Consider the following 19693-nt stretch of genomic DNA (forward strand, 5'->3'; position numbering starts at 1 on the left):
ATGTGTCAGTTGTTTGTTCCTTTCTATTACTGGGTGGTACCCATGGTGCTTCACTATCCTTTCAGTGTCTGTAGAGTCTAGTAATAGCCCATCTTTGATTTCTTATATTGACTACTTGTGTTTTCTCTTTCTTTTTCCTTGATTAGCCTTGCTAGAAGTTTATAGCTTTAAATGCTCTATTGTTTTTGTTTTCTATTTTGTTGATTTCTCTTCTTTTCTATTATTTTATTATTTCTGCTTGCTTTGGGTTTCATTAGCCATTTTTTTCCTAGCTTCTTAAGTTGGAGACTTAGGTTATCGATTTTAAACCCTTTTTCTTTTATAATATGAACATTTTAAAGCTATAAATTTACCTCTAAATGCTGCTTTGGCTGTATTCCCACAAATTTTGACATGTTGTATTTACATTATCATCCATTTCAAAATCTATTCTAATTTCCCTTGTGATTTTCTCTTTGTCCCATGGATTATTTGAAGTATGTTGCTTAGTTTCCATATTTTGGTGGTTTTCTGGATATTTTTTGTTTTTTATTTTTGTCACAGAACATACCGTGTAGTTTCAGTCTTTTGGAATTTATTGAGACTTCTTACATTGTCCAGTACGTTGGTGAATGTCCCAGTTGTACTTGAGAAGAATGCACGTTCTGCTGTTTGAGATGGAGTGTTCCGTAAATATCAATTAGACCCACAATTTGATTGTTTGTATCTTCCCTATTCTTACTGATTTTTTTGTTAGTGAGAGACGTCTGTTAAAGACTTCAACTCTTTGTGTTTATCTGTTTATTTCTTTAATTCTATCAAATTTTGAATCTTTGATATTTGGAGCATAGACTTTTAAGATTATGTTTTCTTTTTTTTTAGACAATTCCTTTTCTTTCTTTTTTTTTTGTGAGGGAGATCAGCCCTGAGCTAACATCCATGCTAATCCTCCTCTTTTTGCTGAGGAAGACTGGCTCTGAGCTAACATCTATTGCCAATCTTCCTCCTTTTTTTCCCCAAAGCCCCAGCAGATAGTTGTATGTCATAGTTGCACATCCTTCTAGTTGCTGTATGTGGGACGCGGCCTCAGCATGGCTGGAGAAGCGGTGCGTCGGTGCGCACCTGGGATCTGAACCCCAGGCCGCCAGTAGCAGAGCGCGCGCACTTAACTGCTAAGCCATGGGGCCGGCCCTAAGATTATGTTTTCTTGATTAATTGGCCCACTTTGTTATGAAATCTCTCTCTTTATCTCTAGTAATATTCCTTGTCTTGAAGTCTACTTTGTCTGATATTAGTATCAGACAAAGCCAGCTGCCTTTTTAGTATTTATGTCTTTTTCCATCCTACTTTTTGGGTTTTTTTTGGTGAGGAAAATTGGCCCTGAGCAAACATCTGTTGCCAATCTTCCTCTTTTTGCTTGAAGAATACTGGCCCTGGTTAACATCCATGCCAATCTTCCTCTATTTTGTATGTGGGATGCCACCAGAGCATGGCTTAACCAGCAGTGTGTAGGTCCACGAACCCTGGGCCACTGAAGCAGAGCGTGTGAAGTCAACCACTATGCCACTGGGCTGGCCCCCCTTCTACTTTTTTTTATACTTTTAAGTTATAATTAGGTATTATCAAGAAAGGTAAACACCTCTTAAGTTAGAGTGCAAAATGAATATAACTTATTGTTTTTTGTGTGTGTGTGTGTGAGGAGATCAGCCCTGTGCTAACATCTGCCAATCCTCCTCTTTTTTGCTGAGGAAGACTGGCCCTGGGCTAGCATCTGTGTCCATCTTCCTCCACTTTATACGGGATGCCACCACAACATGGCTTGCCAAGCAGTGTGTTGGTGCACCCCCCCGGGATCCAAACTGGCGAACCCCGGGCCACCGCAGCGGAACGCGCGCACTTAACGACTTGCACGACTGGGCCGGCCCCAACTTATTGTTTTAAAGATGTAAAAGCAAGAAAATATGTAACGTTAATTCATCCAAATTTTAATCATTGCTTCTGTAGTGGATAAATGCCATTAAAAAATGTAAGTAGAAAATTGATTTATAAGTCAGTTTACAGAAGATAAAAATCAATGTTTAATTCAAACTTTATAACCAAAAAAGGAAAAAAAAGTTCTCTGTCTTCCCATTGTTTTCTTCAACACATTTGTCTTTTGTAGAAGACATTAACATTCTAAGACAACTTTTTTAAAAACAATGATGGATCAAGAGCTCCCTAGTGTAACCTCTCTCCATACAAGTTTGAATGGAAGGAAAAGCAGAATCCTATAAATTCTTCAATGTATTGGTACAGTTGGTGTTTTGAACAGAAAATCAAAGTCTTCTTTCACCTGCTGCAAAATCTACGTAATAAATTTCACAGTCCTTGCATGTGTGTTGAAGCAATTTTCTTCTTTTCTTCCTGGACCATTTCAATACAAGGAAAATTTTGTAACATATCTCTCCTCATCTTGAGACTATAGGTCCACAAATATTTTGTTTGACTTTATCATGTTTATCCCCACAAGCATTTGGCTTCTTTGTGGTAGCTGACAGTTCCTCCTTTGGGAGGAAACACTGCCAGTAGGATTCATATCTTTCATGTCTGATCGAACATGTTTTATCAGCTAGCATTTAGATATTTTCTCTTTTCTCCATTTAGACTTATTTTTCCCCTCTGCTCTTGCTTAGTTTCTCTCTTTTTTTTTAATTAATTAATTAATTTATTTATTTTTTCCCCAAAGCCCCAGTAGTTAGTTGTATGTCATAGCTGCACATCCTTCTAGTTGCTGTATGTGGGACGCGGCCTCAGCATGGCCGGAGAAGTGGTGCGTCGGTGCGCGCCTGGATCCAAACCGGGGCCACCAGCAGCGGAGCGCGCGCACTTAACCCCTAAGCCACGGGGCCGGCCCCTCTTGCTTAGTTTCTAAAAGCACATTTTTCCTAACCACCAGGCCACGTCTGTCTCCTCTTCCTAATCTTAACTGACTGCGATCTATTACACTGATATTCGTTTAATGCTGAGAAAATTCTTCTGGATCTACACTTCTCAGGAAATTTTCAAAGGATACTTTGTTTTTGTTGTTTTGAAAGAGTTTGTTTTAGCAATTCTGTGTGAGTTTAATCGAATATCTGATGTTTGATAGTTGGATTATTGTGTATATAATTTTCTATCTTGACTTGTTTACTTTCCATAAGTATTTTCCCATGCCATTTAGAAACTTTCATCATCAACGTTGTGTAAAATTGTATAATATTCTGTTATGTTTGTATTGTAATTTATTTTACCATTTCCTGTTATTGAATAGTTAGCATTTTCCCAGTTTTTCATGATATAAAATAACTCCAGAAGTGAATTTTTCTCAGAAGTCTTATAGTTGAGATGATATATTTAATTTAATTTCCAGAAACGGGATTACTGAGGCAAAGGCGGTAAAGGCTCTTAATTCGTATTGCTAGATTGCTTTCCAGGAATGATTAAGTGTTTATGTTTATTTTTGCTAATGTTTTTCAAAGGCCGGGTTAGTAGAATAGTAAATATTTCCAGAATAATAAGCTGCCCACCACATTCAAGATCTGTGGAACGCAGATTTAGTATAATGCTATAAAATGATTTTTTTCTACTTCATTGGAGGCAATGGCTTAGTAAATTTCATTTTTAAATTATGTGAAGTGTTTTGCTTCACTGAACACATACAGGATTTAGTTCTGCAGTATTTGTCAAATATCCTTCATGTGCTGGGCATGTTGCTAGATAGTGGAGAAATAAAATGAAAGAAATTATTTCTGCCTGCCAAGGGTTCAGACCCTAAAAGAAGAGAGAGACCCATAATCATCTAAATATTTTATAGTGTAATAAACTGCATATAGAAAGTGATTCTGTAAAGTGCTGATGGAAGATTGAAGAGAACAGGTATCTGTGCCAGATGGTAGAGGAGTCGGGCTGAGCCTGTAAAGAACAGACTGTTGTTAGCTGAAGGAGGAGTGCAGGGGTAATCTCAGGGAGAAGGAGCATTTAAGGGCATAGTAAAGATTACTTAGAATGTGAAGGATAGGCTCTGTTTCACAATTGAAAACATAACTGCTGTATTTCCAGATTATTTTACTTCCTTTATAGGATACATGTAGTCATATTCCTAATGTGGAGTTATTTCTTATCTTTGGCGAACACCTTTAGTGGAATGGTCTTTGAATGCTTTTCTCTTTGTCTCCTATTCTTAGTCTGTTATTGAATTATATAGATTGATAGAAAAAATGGATTTCAGTCTCCACTCACATCCAAAGGAATTAGCAGCTTTAAGGAACTGGTTTTTCCTCCACTGATCAAGGCATCATGTGCATTTAGCCTTATCATAAGAGAGCTGTATTTCAGAAATAAAGGTTTCTTACCAAAGGACTGATGCCATTCTGTCTGTTTTGGAGCCATATCGAGTGCCGAGTCAAATTGTGTGTTTCGGTGATGATGGGTGGGGTGGGGTAGTCTTAGGACATTCAGGATGTTGCTTTGCCAATATAAAAATAATTGGTTTAAATGTGCAAAAGTGGGCAATTCTGGGCTATTAAAACTGACCGTTAACTATTTGTTAATTGAATCATAAAGTTTGATAATTCTTTTAAGGACATAGTGAATATCTTTTATAAAATTTTGTTTTCATGTTTATTTTAATAGGATGAAAGTTAAAAAACTGCCCATGATTCTAGCTCTACACCTGAAAAGATTTAAGTATATGGATCAACTTCATCGATATACAAAACTTTCTTACCGGGTAGTTTTTCCTTTAGAACTTCGTCTATTTAACACTTCAGGCGATGCAACCAATCCTGACAGAATGTACGACCTTGTTGCCGTTGTGGTTCACTGTGGAAGGTAATTGCAACTGTGGGACACGGTGGTGAGGGTTTGGGTCAGCAGAGCAGTGCGCATTCAGGATGTTTGTGAGCGATGTGAATGGGGACCTTTTAGAGGTTCTTTATCCTTCAGTGCTTTAGTATCAAGATAAGTTTATTTCAAAATGGATATTTCAGTTACAATACATTTTATCATTTCCTCCTTAAAACTGTTGTGTGTTAAAATATTATTGTCTGGGTTTGATTTTTATTCATATTATTTAAATATTACTCTAAGAGAACTGTAAGGCCTGTTAGTTTTTCTTTTCTTCTTTTTTTTTTTTTTTGGTCATTGGTAAAAATGATGCTGCCTAAATAGATTTTGCAAAATAAATTGTTTCTGAGATAAACTGATTGTGTTCATCATGTTAATGGTTGTGGAAAACATTTAAAATGGCTTTGGAAATAATCTTCAAAGATAAGTTTTCTGGGGCCAGTCCAGTGGCGTAGCAGTTAAGTTCGCACGCTCTACTTAAACGGCGCCGGGTTCGCAGGTTTGGATCCCGCTCGCGGACCGATGCACCACTTGTCAAGCCATGCTGTGGTGGTGTCCCACGGAAGCTGGGCACAGATGGTAGCCCAGGGTCAATCTTCCTCAGGAAAAAAGAGGAGGATTGGCAATGGATGTTAGCTCAGTGCTAATCTTCCTCACACACACACACACAAAAAAGATAAGTTTTCTGATTTTACCAATCTTATTTCCTATTAGCCAATTTTGTGTGATATCTCACTCTATATATCTTAATTCATAAAGTAGCTCAAAAAATTCTCAAACTACAAGAGCAGAGCGTCACATAAAAATTTGAATTTGGAACATACAGTCTTCATTGGCTGTTTAGAATTTCCTGCAATAATTTTAAAACAGAGCGCTCATCCTTTTCCTCCTGGTTTTGGGAAACTTGTACTAACAGTGTGGTTTATCCAACTAAACAGTCCCAGCCTTCTCATCTTCAGCTCTCCCTCCCAGCGTTCTGCTGCCTGTGTCATCCTGTCTCCCCGTCTTTTATCCTCAGCAATTATCTTTCTTTTCCATTTTTGGAGCATTCTGTTTCTAAAGTTATCTGAACGGAGGAAAACAATGTCAGATAACTTAAATAACTTGGTGTAGTGATTCCGACCAGAGTCAGAAAAACCTGGGTTTCAGTTCTATTTCTGCCATTTATGGTCAGCGTGACTTCATACAGAACTCCCTGAATGTCAGTTTTCTCTTCTATAAAATGTAAATAATGTTAACTACCTCACTCCATTGTTAGGATCAAAAGGGAAATGTAAACCACTTAGCTGCTGCTACTGTTTTAATAACAATAATAATGTTGCCTTTTCATACCCTAACTTTACCATTCTTTAGCCTCCTCGAATTCAGTGACAGTTTTACTCTACTTAAATTATGCTAGATCTTTTGGAGTTGCTCTGCTTGCAAGATCTTGAACTCTGAGATCACAACCAGGCCCCCTCCCTGCTCTTTCCTCCTCTGCTCTCACTGTAACTGCCTCATGCCTTTTTCTTGTCCCCTCCTGTGCCTTTTAAACTTCGCAGGACGTCTGTCTTGGTGCTCTTCTCTGCAGCCTCAGTCTCCATTTGGGACTGTGCCTCTGAATTCACATGACTACTAGATGCATATTGCTAGCCATAATGTACTGCCTGCATTGTCTTACATTTATTTATCAGTTTATATGTCTATTTCCTTTGTGAGAATGGACACTTTTTAAGTTAGGAAATAATTTGTTCATTAACAAAACACTGATAGTATTTTAAAACCTCTCCTCATTTTTCAATTTATTTGCAAGATTTATTTGTAGACATGCTTCACATGAGAGTATAGAGGGCTTACATCTGCCCGTATCCTTTGACTGTTGAGGAATCTCATTTTCAGCATGTCTGTGCCAGTTCAGTGCGCTCATTCGTATCCCTGCTGTCTGGCGTAGAGGAGATTTCCAACAAATGTTTGCTAAATTATTAAACACTATCCTTTAAGCCCGTCTCAGAACCCAACTCCACCGTGTCACCAACCTTTCTTGATTCCTCAGCGCTCCCTGGATGAGGTCCCTCCGTTTGACTCCCCTGTGGCTCTGCTTTCACACCCTCTTTTACCCTGTCCTGTGTTTTTGGAGTAGTTATCCACTGAACTGCTGGTGTCTTTCCAGTCCCGGCAGCAGCCAGCACAGTCATGTGCACACAGTAGGCATCGTGTGTCTTGAACTGAGTGGGTCTTATGGTCAGAATGCAAATCCCTAATAAACAACTTCCTTGGGTGTAAGTTTCTTAGCCTCAGTCCTCATCTTATCATTAGTTTCTGTAATTAACTTTTTCTACCCTTCTTCAACCTAGCTCTTTGCCAAAGGAATAAGCTGCCTCGCCTTTTCAGTCTTGTACCTACTGGTCCTCAACCCACCTGCCTCCTTACCTCTCGGGCTCTATTCCTCAGCCTCTCTGTGATTTTTCTTTATTTTCACTCCCTTAAAAAAAAGTCATTTTTTTTTCATTTCTTACCCTCTCACTATAAAACATAAGACTCTTTAGATGAATCCCTTAGAAATGAAGAAAATGGACTTATTTTAGCATTGAAAGCTTTTTTTTTTTGAGGAAGATTGGCCCTGTGCTAACATCTGTTGCCAATCTTCCTGTTTTTTTTTTTTTTTCCCCTTTCTTTTTTCTCCCCAAAGTCCTAGTACGCAGTTGTGTAACATAGTTGTAGAGTTGTAGCTCTTCTGTATGGGACACTGCCTCAGCATGGCTTGATGAGTGGTGAATAGGTCCGTGCCCGGCATCTGAACTGGTGAACCCCAGGCCAGTGAAGTGGAGTGCACGAACTTAATCGCTGCGCCACCAGGCTGGCCCCTAAAAGCTGTTTTTTAGGAAAATTTTGAGGTGTTTCCCTCTGTAGAAAAAGAACTCGTGTTTGTGTCATTTTTGTCACGTGAGATACTCATCTCTACCACAGGATCAGAGGATCTGAGATATAGGAAACATGGGAGGTGGCTTATTCTAATATCTGAGGTTGCTACTTTTAAAATAGTATTCACCATAAACAATAATTTGTGTTAAAAATTATTTCAAATTCTCTAATAATTGTAATTATAATTTAATTTAAAAACTATATATAAGCTTTTATAATGAATCAATCTTAAACTGGGAGAGGTTAAAATCTTTTCCATGTCATTTAAAAAGCAAAGAATTTCTTTTAAAAGAAGTAGTCCCATCTTTATTTTTACACCTTTCTAGATTTCTGTATTCCAGATTTGTTTAAAATGAGATACAGAGGCAATTATAATTATAATGGTGCTAAGAGTAGGGTACTTAAAGATAGCACTAATTATACTAACAAAATGTCATGTGTTTTTAAAGAAGTTTTTGAAGTTCGAGCTTGATTTCAGAACCATGGATTTGATATCTTTGCTTTTTCAAGTATCACATGGGATCTTTCCTCAAGAGAAAAACTATTGCCAAGGGAGTGAGACTTAGAAATAATTGTACATGCATTATTTTGTAGTTTAACTCAGCACGTTCTGGCTGTGACCCCCCTGCTCCCCCCAAAATGCTAGAAAAATTTATTTAAATCTTTCATAGAAGCAAAGTTGAAAATTTCAAAAAATAATAATGTAAAAATTATTACTAAGACAAGAAAGAATTTTAATAGTATAGTTTTATACAAATAGAATACTGGTTATATCTCTCAAAGTAGAGTACTAATTGTTTGATTTTAAAATAGAATGCCAGTTCAAATCAATGCAGCTTTATCTTTTTTGGGAAAGAGTAGATAAGAAGTATTTTCATCTGTTTCACTTTTTCTACTTTATATAACATGAAATTTAGGGCATAGAAGAGTAATATTAATAATAAATGTTGTATGAAGTTAACTTTTCTTTCTCTGTTTTAGTGGTCCCAATCGAGGCCATTATATTGCAATAGTTAAGAGTCATGATTTTTGGTTGTTGTTTGACGACGACATTGTAGAAGTAAGTAGTTTCTTAATTTCTTATTTTCTTCAAAGTTTATGTATATATTTTACTGTTTGTTTTTTCCTCCCAGCTTCTCATTCATATATGACGGGTGATGAATATCAGACAAATGTCTGGGTCTTCAGATTGTAGTCTAATTCTTACTTCTTACTCCTTGATATCCAATCCCAATGCTTGAATGGTCAGCTAACCTTTAAAATGTTTAGAATAAAACAAGGCAAAGCTTTAAACAGCAGAGCTAGTTTTAAAAAAAGTCCTCTATTACTAAAAAATAAATATCCTGACCTATAACACACATACCGTAAAGTACACAGATGTTAAGCAGTAACTTGAATTTTTGCATGTGAATGCACACATGCACACACATACACACAGACTTGTAACCACTGTCCAGATCAAAATATAGTACATTCCCAGCACCCCAGCAAGCTCCCCGTTCCTCTTCCTGGTCAGTACCCTCAGTTTTCCTCCCCTCTATACACTGTCCCTTGGAACCCACTGTTTTGACTTTTATCATTATGATTAATTTTGCTTGTGTTTTAATATAAATGGACTTGTTCAGTATGACTTCTTTTGTGGCAGGCTTTTTTCACTCATTGTATCTGTGCAATTCATTCTTGTTGCCTATAGTAGTAGTAGTTCCTTTTTATTGCTATGTGATTTTTCCATTGTATGAGTATACCAAGTTAGAAACTTGGCTTTTTCCATTATTGACTATTGTGAACAAAACTGCCTTGATCATCCTTGTGCACATTTTTGCTGGACATATGCACTCATTTTTCTTGGGTGTATATTAGGTTGGACTATATGAAATAGGCATTTTTGTAGGCGCCAAATGGTTGACAGTTAGTGGTTTCATATAGTTCAGCCTATCCCTAGAAATAGAATTGCTGGATCAAAGGGTAGTTGTTATGTTCCACTTTAGAAGATAACGCTGAACGTTTTCCCCAGAGTGTCTGTACAATTTTACATTCCCACCAGCTGTGTAAGCGAGTTGCACTTGCCCCATATTCTTGCCAGTAGTTGGTATTATCGATCTTTTTTATTTACACCATTCTGGTTGTGCAGAGCTGTTTTATTAATGAGAACATGAAAGGCATGATTCTAAGAAATGTTCAAGATTTTGCTGTATTTAAGCAGTTAAAAGAGCTCATTTATGTACTAATGTTTACATTTTGCCTCACAGAAAATAGATGCACAAGCTATTGAAGAATTCTACGGGTTGACATCAGATATCTCAAAGAACTCTGAGTCTGGTTACATCCTTTTCTATCAGTCTCGAGACTGAGGGGGAACCGTGATGAAGAGATACTTTCTGCCTCATTTCTTCTCTGGTTATTTTGGAAAGGATCAAGCACCGATTTTTTAAGAAAAGAGAAATGCAGGAAGCTCAGGGGGCAGTAGCACACTTTGCACACAATAAAGCAAAGACGATGGATTAACAGGCTCTTCCTATCATGGTAGTTGATTTCTTTGCTCAGGTATCATGCTGTCTGCGCAGTTCCATACAACAAGGAAGTGAAATCAGAGATACCAGCTCCTCTTGTAAAACAGCCTTCCGGTAATTGACGTGCATTTTCTCTTTGTTAATTGCACCAAAAATGATTTGAACTCCTTGGGGGTGCAGTTGAAAGAATAGGAATCTGTGCTAGGTTGTATTGGTAATTTAGGTAGATGATATTGAGCACACTGCATGAATTTGCCTGTGTTGAATATGTATGGAAAGAATGAATATTCGGTGGTCTTTTCAGGCGTAAACCAGAAATACTTTTGGGCCCAACACTTGCAATTGCCTTCCTGATGTAAAAAACTAACAGATACTAGAACCCAGTGTCAGGAGGACAAATATGTTTTGCTTCTCTGAAGAAGCTTATAATAATATACAGTATATGTATATGTAGGGAACAATTGGTCAAAAGTGGCTTTTTGTTTCCCCAAGGGGAAAGACTGGCTTTGTAATTATAATTTTTTTCCTTATTTATTTTACTGAAAACTGGTAGAGTCTAAGTATTGTATGAAGTGCCCATGATTCTGTCAGTAAATTTGAGCATATTTTTATTAGCTTTTGTCCGTTTAACTAGTCCTTTTGTTTGTTTCTATTTTTAAGGTGAATTTTAAACTCTTTTAAATTGTAAGATACCTTAAGAAAAATTGCAGTGAGAGGAGGTAAATATTCTTTTTCAGGAGGAACTGATATCTCTGGCTAAATATTTGTCCTTTTGTTATAGTTTATAAGTCAGTTGTTTTATTCAGCTTTAATTTCAGTAAAATAAAAAACTATCAAAAATTCCCTCTAGTTGTTGGAATGATGAAAGAAATTCTGGTCAGTGGTGGTGTACCAGTCTTTAGAATTCTCAGATACTCCAAGGTTTCAAGTTGAAGCCGTGTTTGGAAAATTCCTGTCATAGCAGTCATGTTATTTTCAAATGCCGTTCTTTACCCCGGAAAGAACTAATCATCATAACCCCAGCAGCCTGTGGTGGGTGGCTAGCTAAAAACCCTTCGAAGATTAAATTTTAATGAACTAGACCAGAAACATACAAAGCAAGTTTTTGTTTTTTTCCTCCACCTTTATAAATCTTACTGGAAGAATGTTCAGAAGTTAAACTTTGTGTTTGTTAAAGACTTCTTTCTGTTGGGAGTTTTGAAAAGTAATATACGTAATGTAAAATTTGTGTAAACCAGTGCATTTGACACTTTTCCATGCATCGGTAAGTTGTCTGACAGTGGCCAAATGTAACTTGCAGAAAATAATTGAATATATATTCAAAATAATAGCAATCAGGCCTTGGGTATTCTTTTATCAAAGTCTTTTCAGGCAGTAATTTTTTTTAATTGCTGTAATTTTCTAAACTTATTTTACTAATACTGTTGAATATGAAAAACAACAAAAAAGAATGTTTTTGTCTGCTGCTATTATTAACATTTATTATCTGTATCTTTTAGCTCAGGAAATGACTTCACCTATTCATTCCATGCACAGATCTTTGACAGGGTCACTTAGCTAATTGGGCTGTTTGAACAGATGTGCTGCGAGAAAATTGCGATGTATTTTGACCAATTGCTCTTTAAGGTATAGTTTCTAAAGCCATACCCTGCTGGAATGGTTTTGTACAAGTTGCGTAGCCTGCCTGATCTACCAGCATTGCACAGGGAATCACAACCAAGAATGTGCGAAGGTCATAGCATGGAAGTGGATACATTTTTTATTTTGAGGGCTTAAACCAAATTGTCTTGGAATTAAAGCTGTATTTCTGCAGCTTTCACTACAGAGAAGAGAACAGTGAAGGGGAGTCAGTTTTTCCTTGGGGGCCACAGCATGTCTAAGAAAGAAAGATGAAGTCATTTGCGTAAAGGTACAGCATTAAAAAAACTATGTTGTGTTTGTTTTTACATTTTGCATTTAAAACATACAGTAAAAGCCAAGGTTGAATTGCATAGTAAGCAAGTTATAGCATTTGTATTGAATTCCGTGGTAGTCACACACTGTTCACATCCACACCGTATTTAATAGTATGATTTGTCAGGGGAGGGACTCTGGGGTGATGGTTCTCAATTGACCTTTACTCTTAGTGCAGCTGCATCTACGTACAATGTTTCGAAGCTTAGCAGAAACTCAGTATATTTTAAAAACATATAGGGTTAGGGTTGGAGAGAAAATGCAGATATAGTAAGAAAAGTGACCCATATAGAAGGCACCGTGAGCTTGTCTGTTGGTTGCCTGTGATTGAAATGAGGGGCGAGTTTCAGTTATAAATGGTGGCTGATTGCTCTCTAATTGTGTACATGTTTGTTGGGATGGCTGTCCCATATTGTATATTGGAATAAAAATTTCTATAAATTATCATAACTGAAAGTAAATATTCTAAATTAAGTCTCACTTCTAAGTCATATGGCTTCTGTCTTGGAAACTTTACCTTTAGAAGATTGCTTAAGACAGGAGCCATGAGACTTTAGGAAAAGGAAAAAGAGAAAATGTATAATATATGGGTCTTGTTGCCTCTAACTATCAGTATAGGGTTTTTTCTTTCCTTGATGGCAGTAGAGAGACCTCACTTTCATAACATACTACTCTTGATACTTTGTTTAAAGATACTTTTCATTAAAGATTCTCTCATGAGGTATTTAACTGGGAGCTGGGAGGCTAAGGCGCTCAGGTCCTGGCTCTTCAGTGAATTTAACTGTGTGACCTTGGGCAAGTCACTTAACCTCTCTGTGCTTCAGTCTCCCTATCTTGTAAAATGGGAGTAATACCTACCTCACAGGGTTGTTGTGGGGATTAATTAGATATAATGTCTGTAAAGCATTTAAGGTTCTTGAAGAAGGCACTATATAAATACAAAATAATATCTATTAAAGTTGGTTTATTTGTGCTTGTGGGTTTTTCAGTGTGTTTTTTCCTTTTTGCCTAAAATGTATTTGTGAATTAGAAGTATACACTTTGGAAATTGTCTTACTGCTTTTGCTCAAAAGTTATTTTGTTATCCAAAGAGGTTTTCCCAGAACAGCACTCCCTGTGTGCCTGCATTTAATCAGCACGCATCCTGCATTTGTCTTTATGTAGTAGCATTGTCTTGCCCCAAATCCCAAGTTTAAAAGTTTACATTCAGAATCATAGAATCTTAGAGGGATTTTTAAAGACTTAAAAGTCATTATTTCTAGCACTCCTCCTCCCTTCCAGTACAGTAATTGCTCCTGTAAAACCTGTAACATGTAATTATTCAACCTGTACTTGAGTATTTGAGGCCTGTTCCATTGTTGAGTAACTTACAGTTACTTATCTTGCCAGGATCTGTCATCCACCCTTCGTCACTCTTGGGAACCCTGTCTTGGAAGCACTCTTGTTTATTCATCTCTCTGAGAGAGCGTTCTTAGAAGAAGTGCAGTCACAGATGAATTGGACTGTCAGTGGGGACCTAAGATCGAATTCTCTTTTCTAAACATCTGTATCACACACTTCATATTGAACTTTTAGTAAAAGAAATTCTCTGTATTCAAGAGGGTTTCTCATGAACTGTTGAAAAGCCAAGACTGCTGCTCCCCTTTTCCAGGTCCCGTTGTTACCTGGTCCCTGTGTGTGCTATTTTCCACCTCTTTTCACTTGTGTGTTGTCTATGATGATCTACGACCTTGTTTATCTCCAGAGCTGCTAAAATAACAACCCATCATTTTTGAATTGATAGCGTGATAGGCCCAAAACTCAGCATTTTACTTTTTTTTTTGTTAATCTTGATGACAACCTTTATGTGGGGTAGTGATATCCTCATTTTACAAAATAGGAAACTAAGGGTCTTCAGAGGGTAAGTATAATTTTCCCAAAGTCATTCAGCTGAAAAGTGGTAGATCCAGGTTTCTAATAGGTATAACTTGATTGCCAAGCTCTTAACCATGGCCGTCATTATCAAAATATTTTTTTATTGTGGAAAATACACATAACATAAAATTTACCATTTTAACCACTTTTAAATGTACAATTAAATGACACTAAGTACATTCACAGTGTTGTGCAACTGTCACCACTGTCCGTTTCCAGAATTTTTCATCTTCCCAAACAGAAACTCTGTACCCATTAAACAATAACTCCCCATTTCCACGCCCTCCCCCCCAGCCTCTAGTAACTTCTACTTCATATCTTTATGAATTTGACTGCTCTAGGTACTTCATATAAAGGCAATCATATGAGGTTTGTCCTTTTGTATCTGGCTTATTTCACTTAGCATAATGTTTTCAAGATTCATCCATGTACTTGTAGCATGCATCAGAATTTCCTTCCTTGTTAAGACTGAATAATATTCTATTGTGTATATATGCCACATTTTATTTATCCGTTCATCTCTTGGTGGATGTTTGGGTTGTTTCTACCTTTTGGCTATTGTGAGTACTGCTGTGAACATGGATGTACAAGTATTTGTCTGAGTTCCTGATTTTGGTTCTTCTTAGATATATACTAGGAATTGCTGGATCATATGGTTCTATGTTTAACTTTTTGAGGAACTACCATACTTTTTTCCACAAAGGCCGCACCACTTTACATTCCCACCAGCAATGCACCAGGGTTCCAGTTTCTGTATATTCTTGCCAACACTTGTTATTTTCTGTTTTGTTTTTTTTTTGTTTGGTGGCCATCCCAACTGGTGTGAGGTGATATCACATTGTGGTTTTGATTTGCATTTCCTTGATAAGTGATGTCAAGCATCATTTCATGTGCTTATTGGTCATTTGTATATCTTCTTTGGATAAATGTCTATTCAAGTCCTTCATCCATTTTTTTAAATTGAGTTGTTTGTTTTTTAAAATTGGGTTGTTTATTTGTAGGAGTTCTTTATAAGTTCTAGATATTAATCGCTTTTCAGATAGATAATTTGTAAATATTTTCTCCCATTCTGTGTGTTGTCTTCTCTTATGGATAGTATCCTTTGCACAAAAGTTTTTAATTTTGTTGCAATCCAATTTATCTATTTTTTCTTTTGCTGCCTATGCCTTTGGTGTCATATTCAAGAAATCATCACCAAATCCAATGTCATGAAGCTTTTCCTCTATGATTTCTTCTAAAAGTTTTATAATTTTAGCTCTTACATTTAGTTCTTTTATCCATTTTGAGTTAATTTTTGTGTATGGTGTAGGTGAGGGTCCAAGTTCATTCTTTTGTATGTGGATATCCAGTTTTTCCAGTACCACTTCTTGAAAGGACTGTTCTTTCCCCATTGAATGATCTTGCCACCGTTGTCAAAAATCACTTGGCCGTATATGCAAGGGTTTATTTCTGGCCTCTATTCCACGGGTCAATATGTCTGTCCTTATGCCAGTACTACGCTGTTTATTACTGTATCTTTGTAGTAAGTTTTGAAATCGGGAAATGTGAGGCCTCCAACTTGGTAGTTCTTTTTTAAGAGTGTTTTGGCTCTTCAGGGTCCCTTGAAATTCCATATGAATTTTACAATGGGTTTTTTATTTATACAAAAATTGCTGTTGGAATTTTGATAGGGATTGCATTGAATCTGTAGACCACTTTGGGTAGTATTGTCATCTTAACAATATTAAGTCTTCCAATCCATGAACACAGGATGTCTTCCCATTTATTTGTGTCATCTTTAATTTCTTTGAGCAATGTTTTATAGTTTTCAGTATACAAGTCTCTCACCTCCTTGGTTAAGTTTATTGCTAAGTATTTTATTCTTTTTGATGCTATTGGAAATGGAATTGTTTTCTTAAATTTCTTTTTTGGATTTTTCATTGTTAGTGTATAAAAATACAACTGATTTTTGTGTATTGATTTTATATCCTGCAACTTTGCTGAATTTGTTTATTCTAGCAGTTTTTGGTGGAAGCTTTAGCGTTTTCTACATATCATTTGTTTTCTACATGTCATTTGTAAACAGAGATAATTTTACTTCATCTTTTCCAAATTTGGTTGCCTTTTCTTTCTTTTTCTTGCCTCATTGCTCTGGCCAGAACTACCAGTACTACATTGAATAAAAGTGGTGAAATCAGGCATCCTTTCCTTGTTCCTGATCTTAGAGGAAAAGCTTTCAATCTTTACCATTGAGTATGATAGCTGTGGGGTTTTCATGTATGGCCTTTATCATGTTGAGGGAAGTTTCCATCTGTTTCTAGTTGGAGTGTTTTTATGAGGAAAGGGTATAGAATTTTCTCAGATGCTTTTTCTGTATCATTGAGATGTGGTCTGTTGGTCTTTTTGCTTCATTTTTTTAAAGTGATGTATTACAGTCATTGATTTTCATATGTTGAACCATCTTTGCATTCTGGGGATAAATCCCATTTGGTCATGGTGTATAATCCTTTTAATATGATGCTGAATTTGGTTTGTTAGTATTTTGTTGACAGTTTTTGCTTGCATATTTATAAGGGATACTGGTCTATGGTTTTCTTGTAGTGTCTTTGTCTGGCTTTGGTAGCAGGGTAATGTTGGCCTTATAGAATGAGTTAGGAAGTGTTCCCTCCTCTTCAACTTTTTGGAAGAGTTTGAGAATATCAAAAGATTGTTACAAATAACCAATACTTATATGCTCACTGTAGATCACTATTAAGAAGGTTGAAGGCATAGTCTTTGCCCTTGAGGAATTTACTATCTAAGAGGGAGTCAAAGGAAACAGATTGCTATGAAAATCAGCTGTATACTTAAACATACACAACTATAGAGAATAGGTGGAAAAATGTGGGGTAGAAAGGTATGATTGACATCACGAAGATGCAGTCAGCCTCTCTTTGTTAGGCCCAAAGAGAATCTGGAAATCAAAAACAGTCGAAGAGACTAGGAATACTAAGTATAATAGGAATTTAAGAATATTAACTCATGATACTGGTTGGTAATAGAATTTTTTTTTTTTTATGAGGAAGATTGGCCCTGAGCTAACATCCGTTGCTGATCTTCCTCTGTTTTATATGTGGAATGCCACCATAGCATGGCCCGACGAGCAGTGTGCAGGTCTGCACCTGGGATCCGAACCCACGAGCCCCTGGGCCACTGAAGGGGGGATGCGCGAACCCAACCACTACGCCACCAGGCCAGCCCTGGTAATAGAATTTTTAAGCCAGCTTCAAATACTTATTTTTTGCCCCTTGTTTTCCTAAGGAAAGGCTCCAGATTACTCTCAGAAATTCTACTCAAGTGGCCACTATGGACCCCTGACTCCTGAGGAAACAAGCTTACATTAGTCTGCATCATATGCCACTTACTATAATTCACCTTAATAATTGCTTCCTTTCTTAAATTTCCTCACCTACTATAAATGATTTGCCCCATAAACTCTGATGTAAGACTTAATTAAAACTTCATACCTCAAAATTGTTATCAAGCAAGCAAAACTTGCTTTTAAGATAAAAAAAAATAGTCCCATTATACTGATTTGATGAGTCATTCCCAAATGTGGATGATTAGCAGAATCACTGAAGGAATTTTACAAATGTTCAGATTCCTGAGATCCACCCCCAGAGATTTTGATTCCCTGGAGATGAGAAATCTAGTTTTCAAAAGCTCCCAGGTGATTCTAATCATCCAGGTTTGGGACTCCCTGGGTTGAACTCATCTGAAGTTCTAGATCGTGTTTCTATTAAGGTCACTACCAATCTGGAGTTGACATGATGGGAGCGTTGTCAAAACAAATTATTTAAGTAATGGTCATGGAAAACTTAAGAGGGGATGGAACACTTGTCCTTACATGAGGTATTTGAAGGATTGCCATCTAGAGGATGTTTTGCTTCTAGGGTTGAATTGGAACAGAGATGTGGAAGGGGCAAAGAGGCCATATTAAGTACAAGGAAGAGCTTTCTGGTTGTTCAACAGAAGGAGGAGGCGACAGGCTAAGAAATAAAGATGTGGTATATATATATATATATACACAATGGAATACTACTCAGCCATAAAGACAAAATCATGCCATTTGCGACAACATGGATGGACCTTAAGGGTATTATGCTAAGCGAAATAAGCCAGACAGAAAGACAAACACTGTATGATTTCACTCATGTGGAAGATAAACACGTGGATAAAGAACAGATTACTGGTTACCAGAGGGGGAGGGGGGAGGGGGAGGGGTAAAGGGGCATATATGTATGGTGACAGATAAAAACTAGGAAAAGGGAAAAAAAGTTTTAAGCTGATGCCATTTGACTGTTTGTAGGTGGGGTTCTTAGACTGCTGGGAGGTTGTGCGTAGATAACCTTAGGCTTCTTCCTAGTTGAGGCAGTGAGGACTGAGGGTAAACAGCCAGCCGGATTTTGTATTCTAGGGCTCACAGTTCTACATCACACTGGCCTTTGTCTTTTAAAATAGTTAGGGACGTAGAGTGCTATCATTTACAATAGGAAGAATTGAGATTGCCACTGGTCATTAGGATGGGAAGCGTCCCATCACCATTCCATGACTTGAAAAGAGGGAGGGGAGTTGGAAAATACACACCAGTCTCCAGATTTCAAAGGTGGCAGAAGTTGAGTTTGTATTGCCTCGGTTTGAGCAGGCAGGATGGCCTTGGGTGAATCTACCCTGCATAAATAAAGCACTTGCCATTATCTCTCAAAATACTTTCCTTTGAACAACATACAGGTTCTTTGGATTTAGGAACCTCTGAATCATGGTCAACTTAATAGGAGAAGTGTTAAAAGGTAACTGAGGGATGACCTACTCACCTCGCATGATTGTGCAATACTCACCTAACGAATCCTGGAAAGTGCACGTTGGGTCCTTTATGAATAAGACTACAGAAGAATAAAATGGAATTTTGATTTTCTTACACTCGGCCAGTTCATCACAAAGTCTTTCGCCATTCACCGCAAGGCCCAGAAACAAGACAGTAATATACTGTCTGCACATTTTGGGATGATAAATGCAATGGTTGTTTTGTTTTTAACTTGCTTACTGAAACTTGCTTGCTGGTAGCTTTTCCCTTCAAGTAGAAACTATTTTGTAAATGGTGTTTATTTTATGCTGCAAAAATGAATATTTTGTTGGCTGGACTTTTACCGGCTAGTTTTTTATAACCTGCCAGAGTTTTGTACTTATTTTAAGGAAGAAAAAATGATGATAGAATGAGGAGGAAGGTAGACTTACAAAATTGCACGTCAATAAATGAGATTATTAGATGTAATAATGAAATCTTCAGAAGATATAACTTCAAGTAAGCATCTTACCTGTATCCCCAGTATTACATATATTTATCATTCTGAAAGTCGTATCAATTGTTGCGCTGTGTTCAACAGATGTATTTTTTAAATTCCTATTGTGAACACAAAGTATGGGCAATGTAGTGTCTGGATTTCTATACGTCATATTTACTCTACATTTTAGTATATATTAAGCTGTTGATTAGAACTGATTTGAAATTACATGAATTTACATTACTGAGTATAAAGTTACAAACTGAGGTAAGG

At 36.9% G+C, this 19693-nt stretch overlaps 1 protein-coding gene across 1 annotated transcript in view; it reads left to right on the forward strand.

The window, feature by feature from the left end:
• USP12 (ubiquitin specific peptidase 12) overlaps nt 1–13179 on the forward strand; it is a 99753-nt gene extending 86574 nt beyond the window's left edge. Inside the window, exons 7-9 of the mRNA XM_087436274.1 lie at nt 4630–4827; nt 8725–8803; nt 9993–13179. Coding sequence (XP_087292400.1) covers nt 4630–4827; nt 8725–8803; nt 9993–10094 — 379 coding nt within the window. The 3' untranslated portion in view covers nt 10095–13179. The remainder of the gene's footprint in view (nt 1–4629; nt 4828–8724; nt 8804–9992) is intronic.
• The last annotated feature ends 6514 nt before the right edge of the window (nt 13180–19693 follow it).

The sequence above is a fragment of the Ceratotherium simum genome, chromosome 10 (genome assembly GCF_057802395.1).
Source record: "Ceratotherium simum simum isolate JZ-2026a chromosome 10, ASM5780239v1, whole genome shotgun sequence".
In the NCBI taxonomy this organism is placed as follows: domain Eukaryota; kingdom Metazoa; phylum Chordata; class Mammalia; order Perissodactyla; family Rhinocerotidae; genus Ceratotherium; species Ceratotherium simum.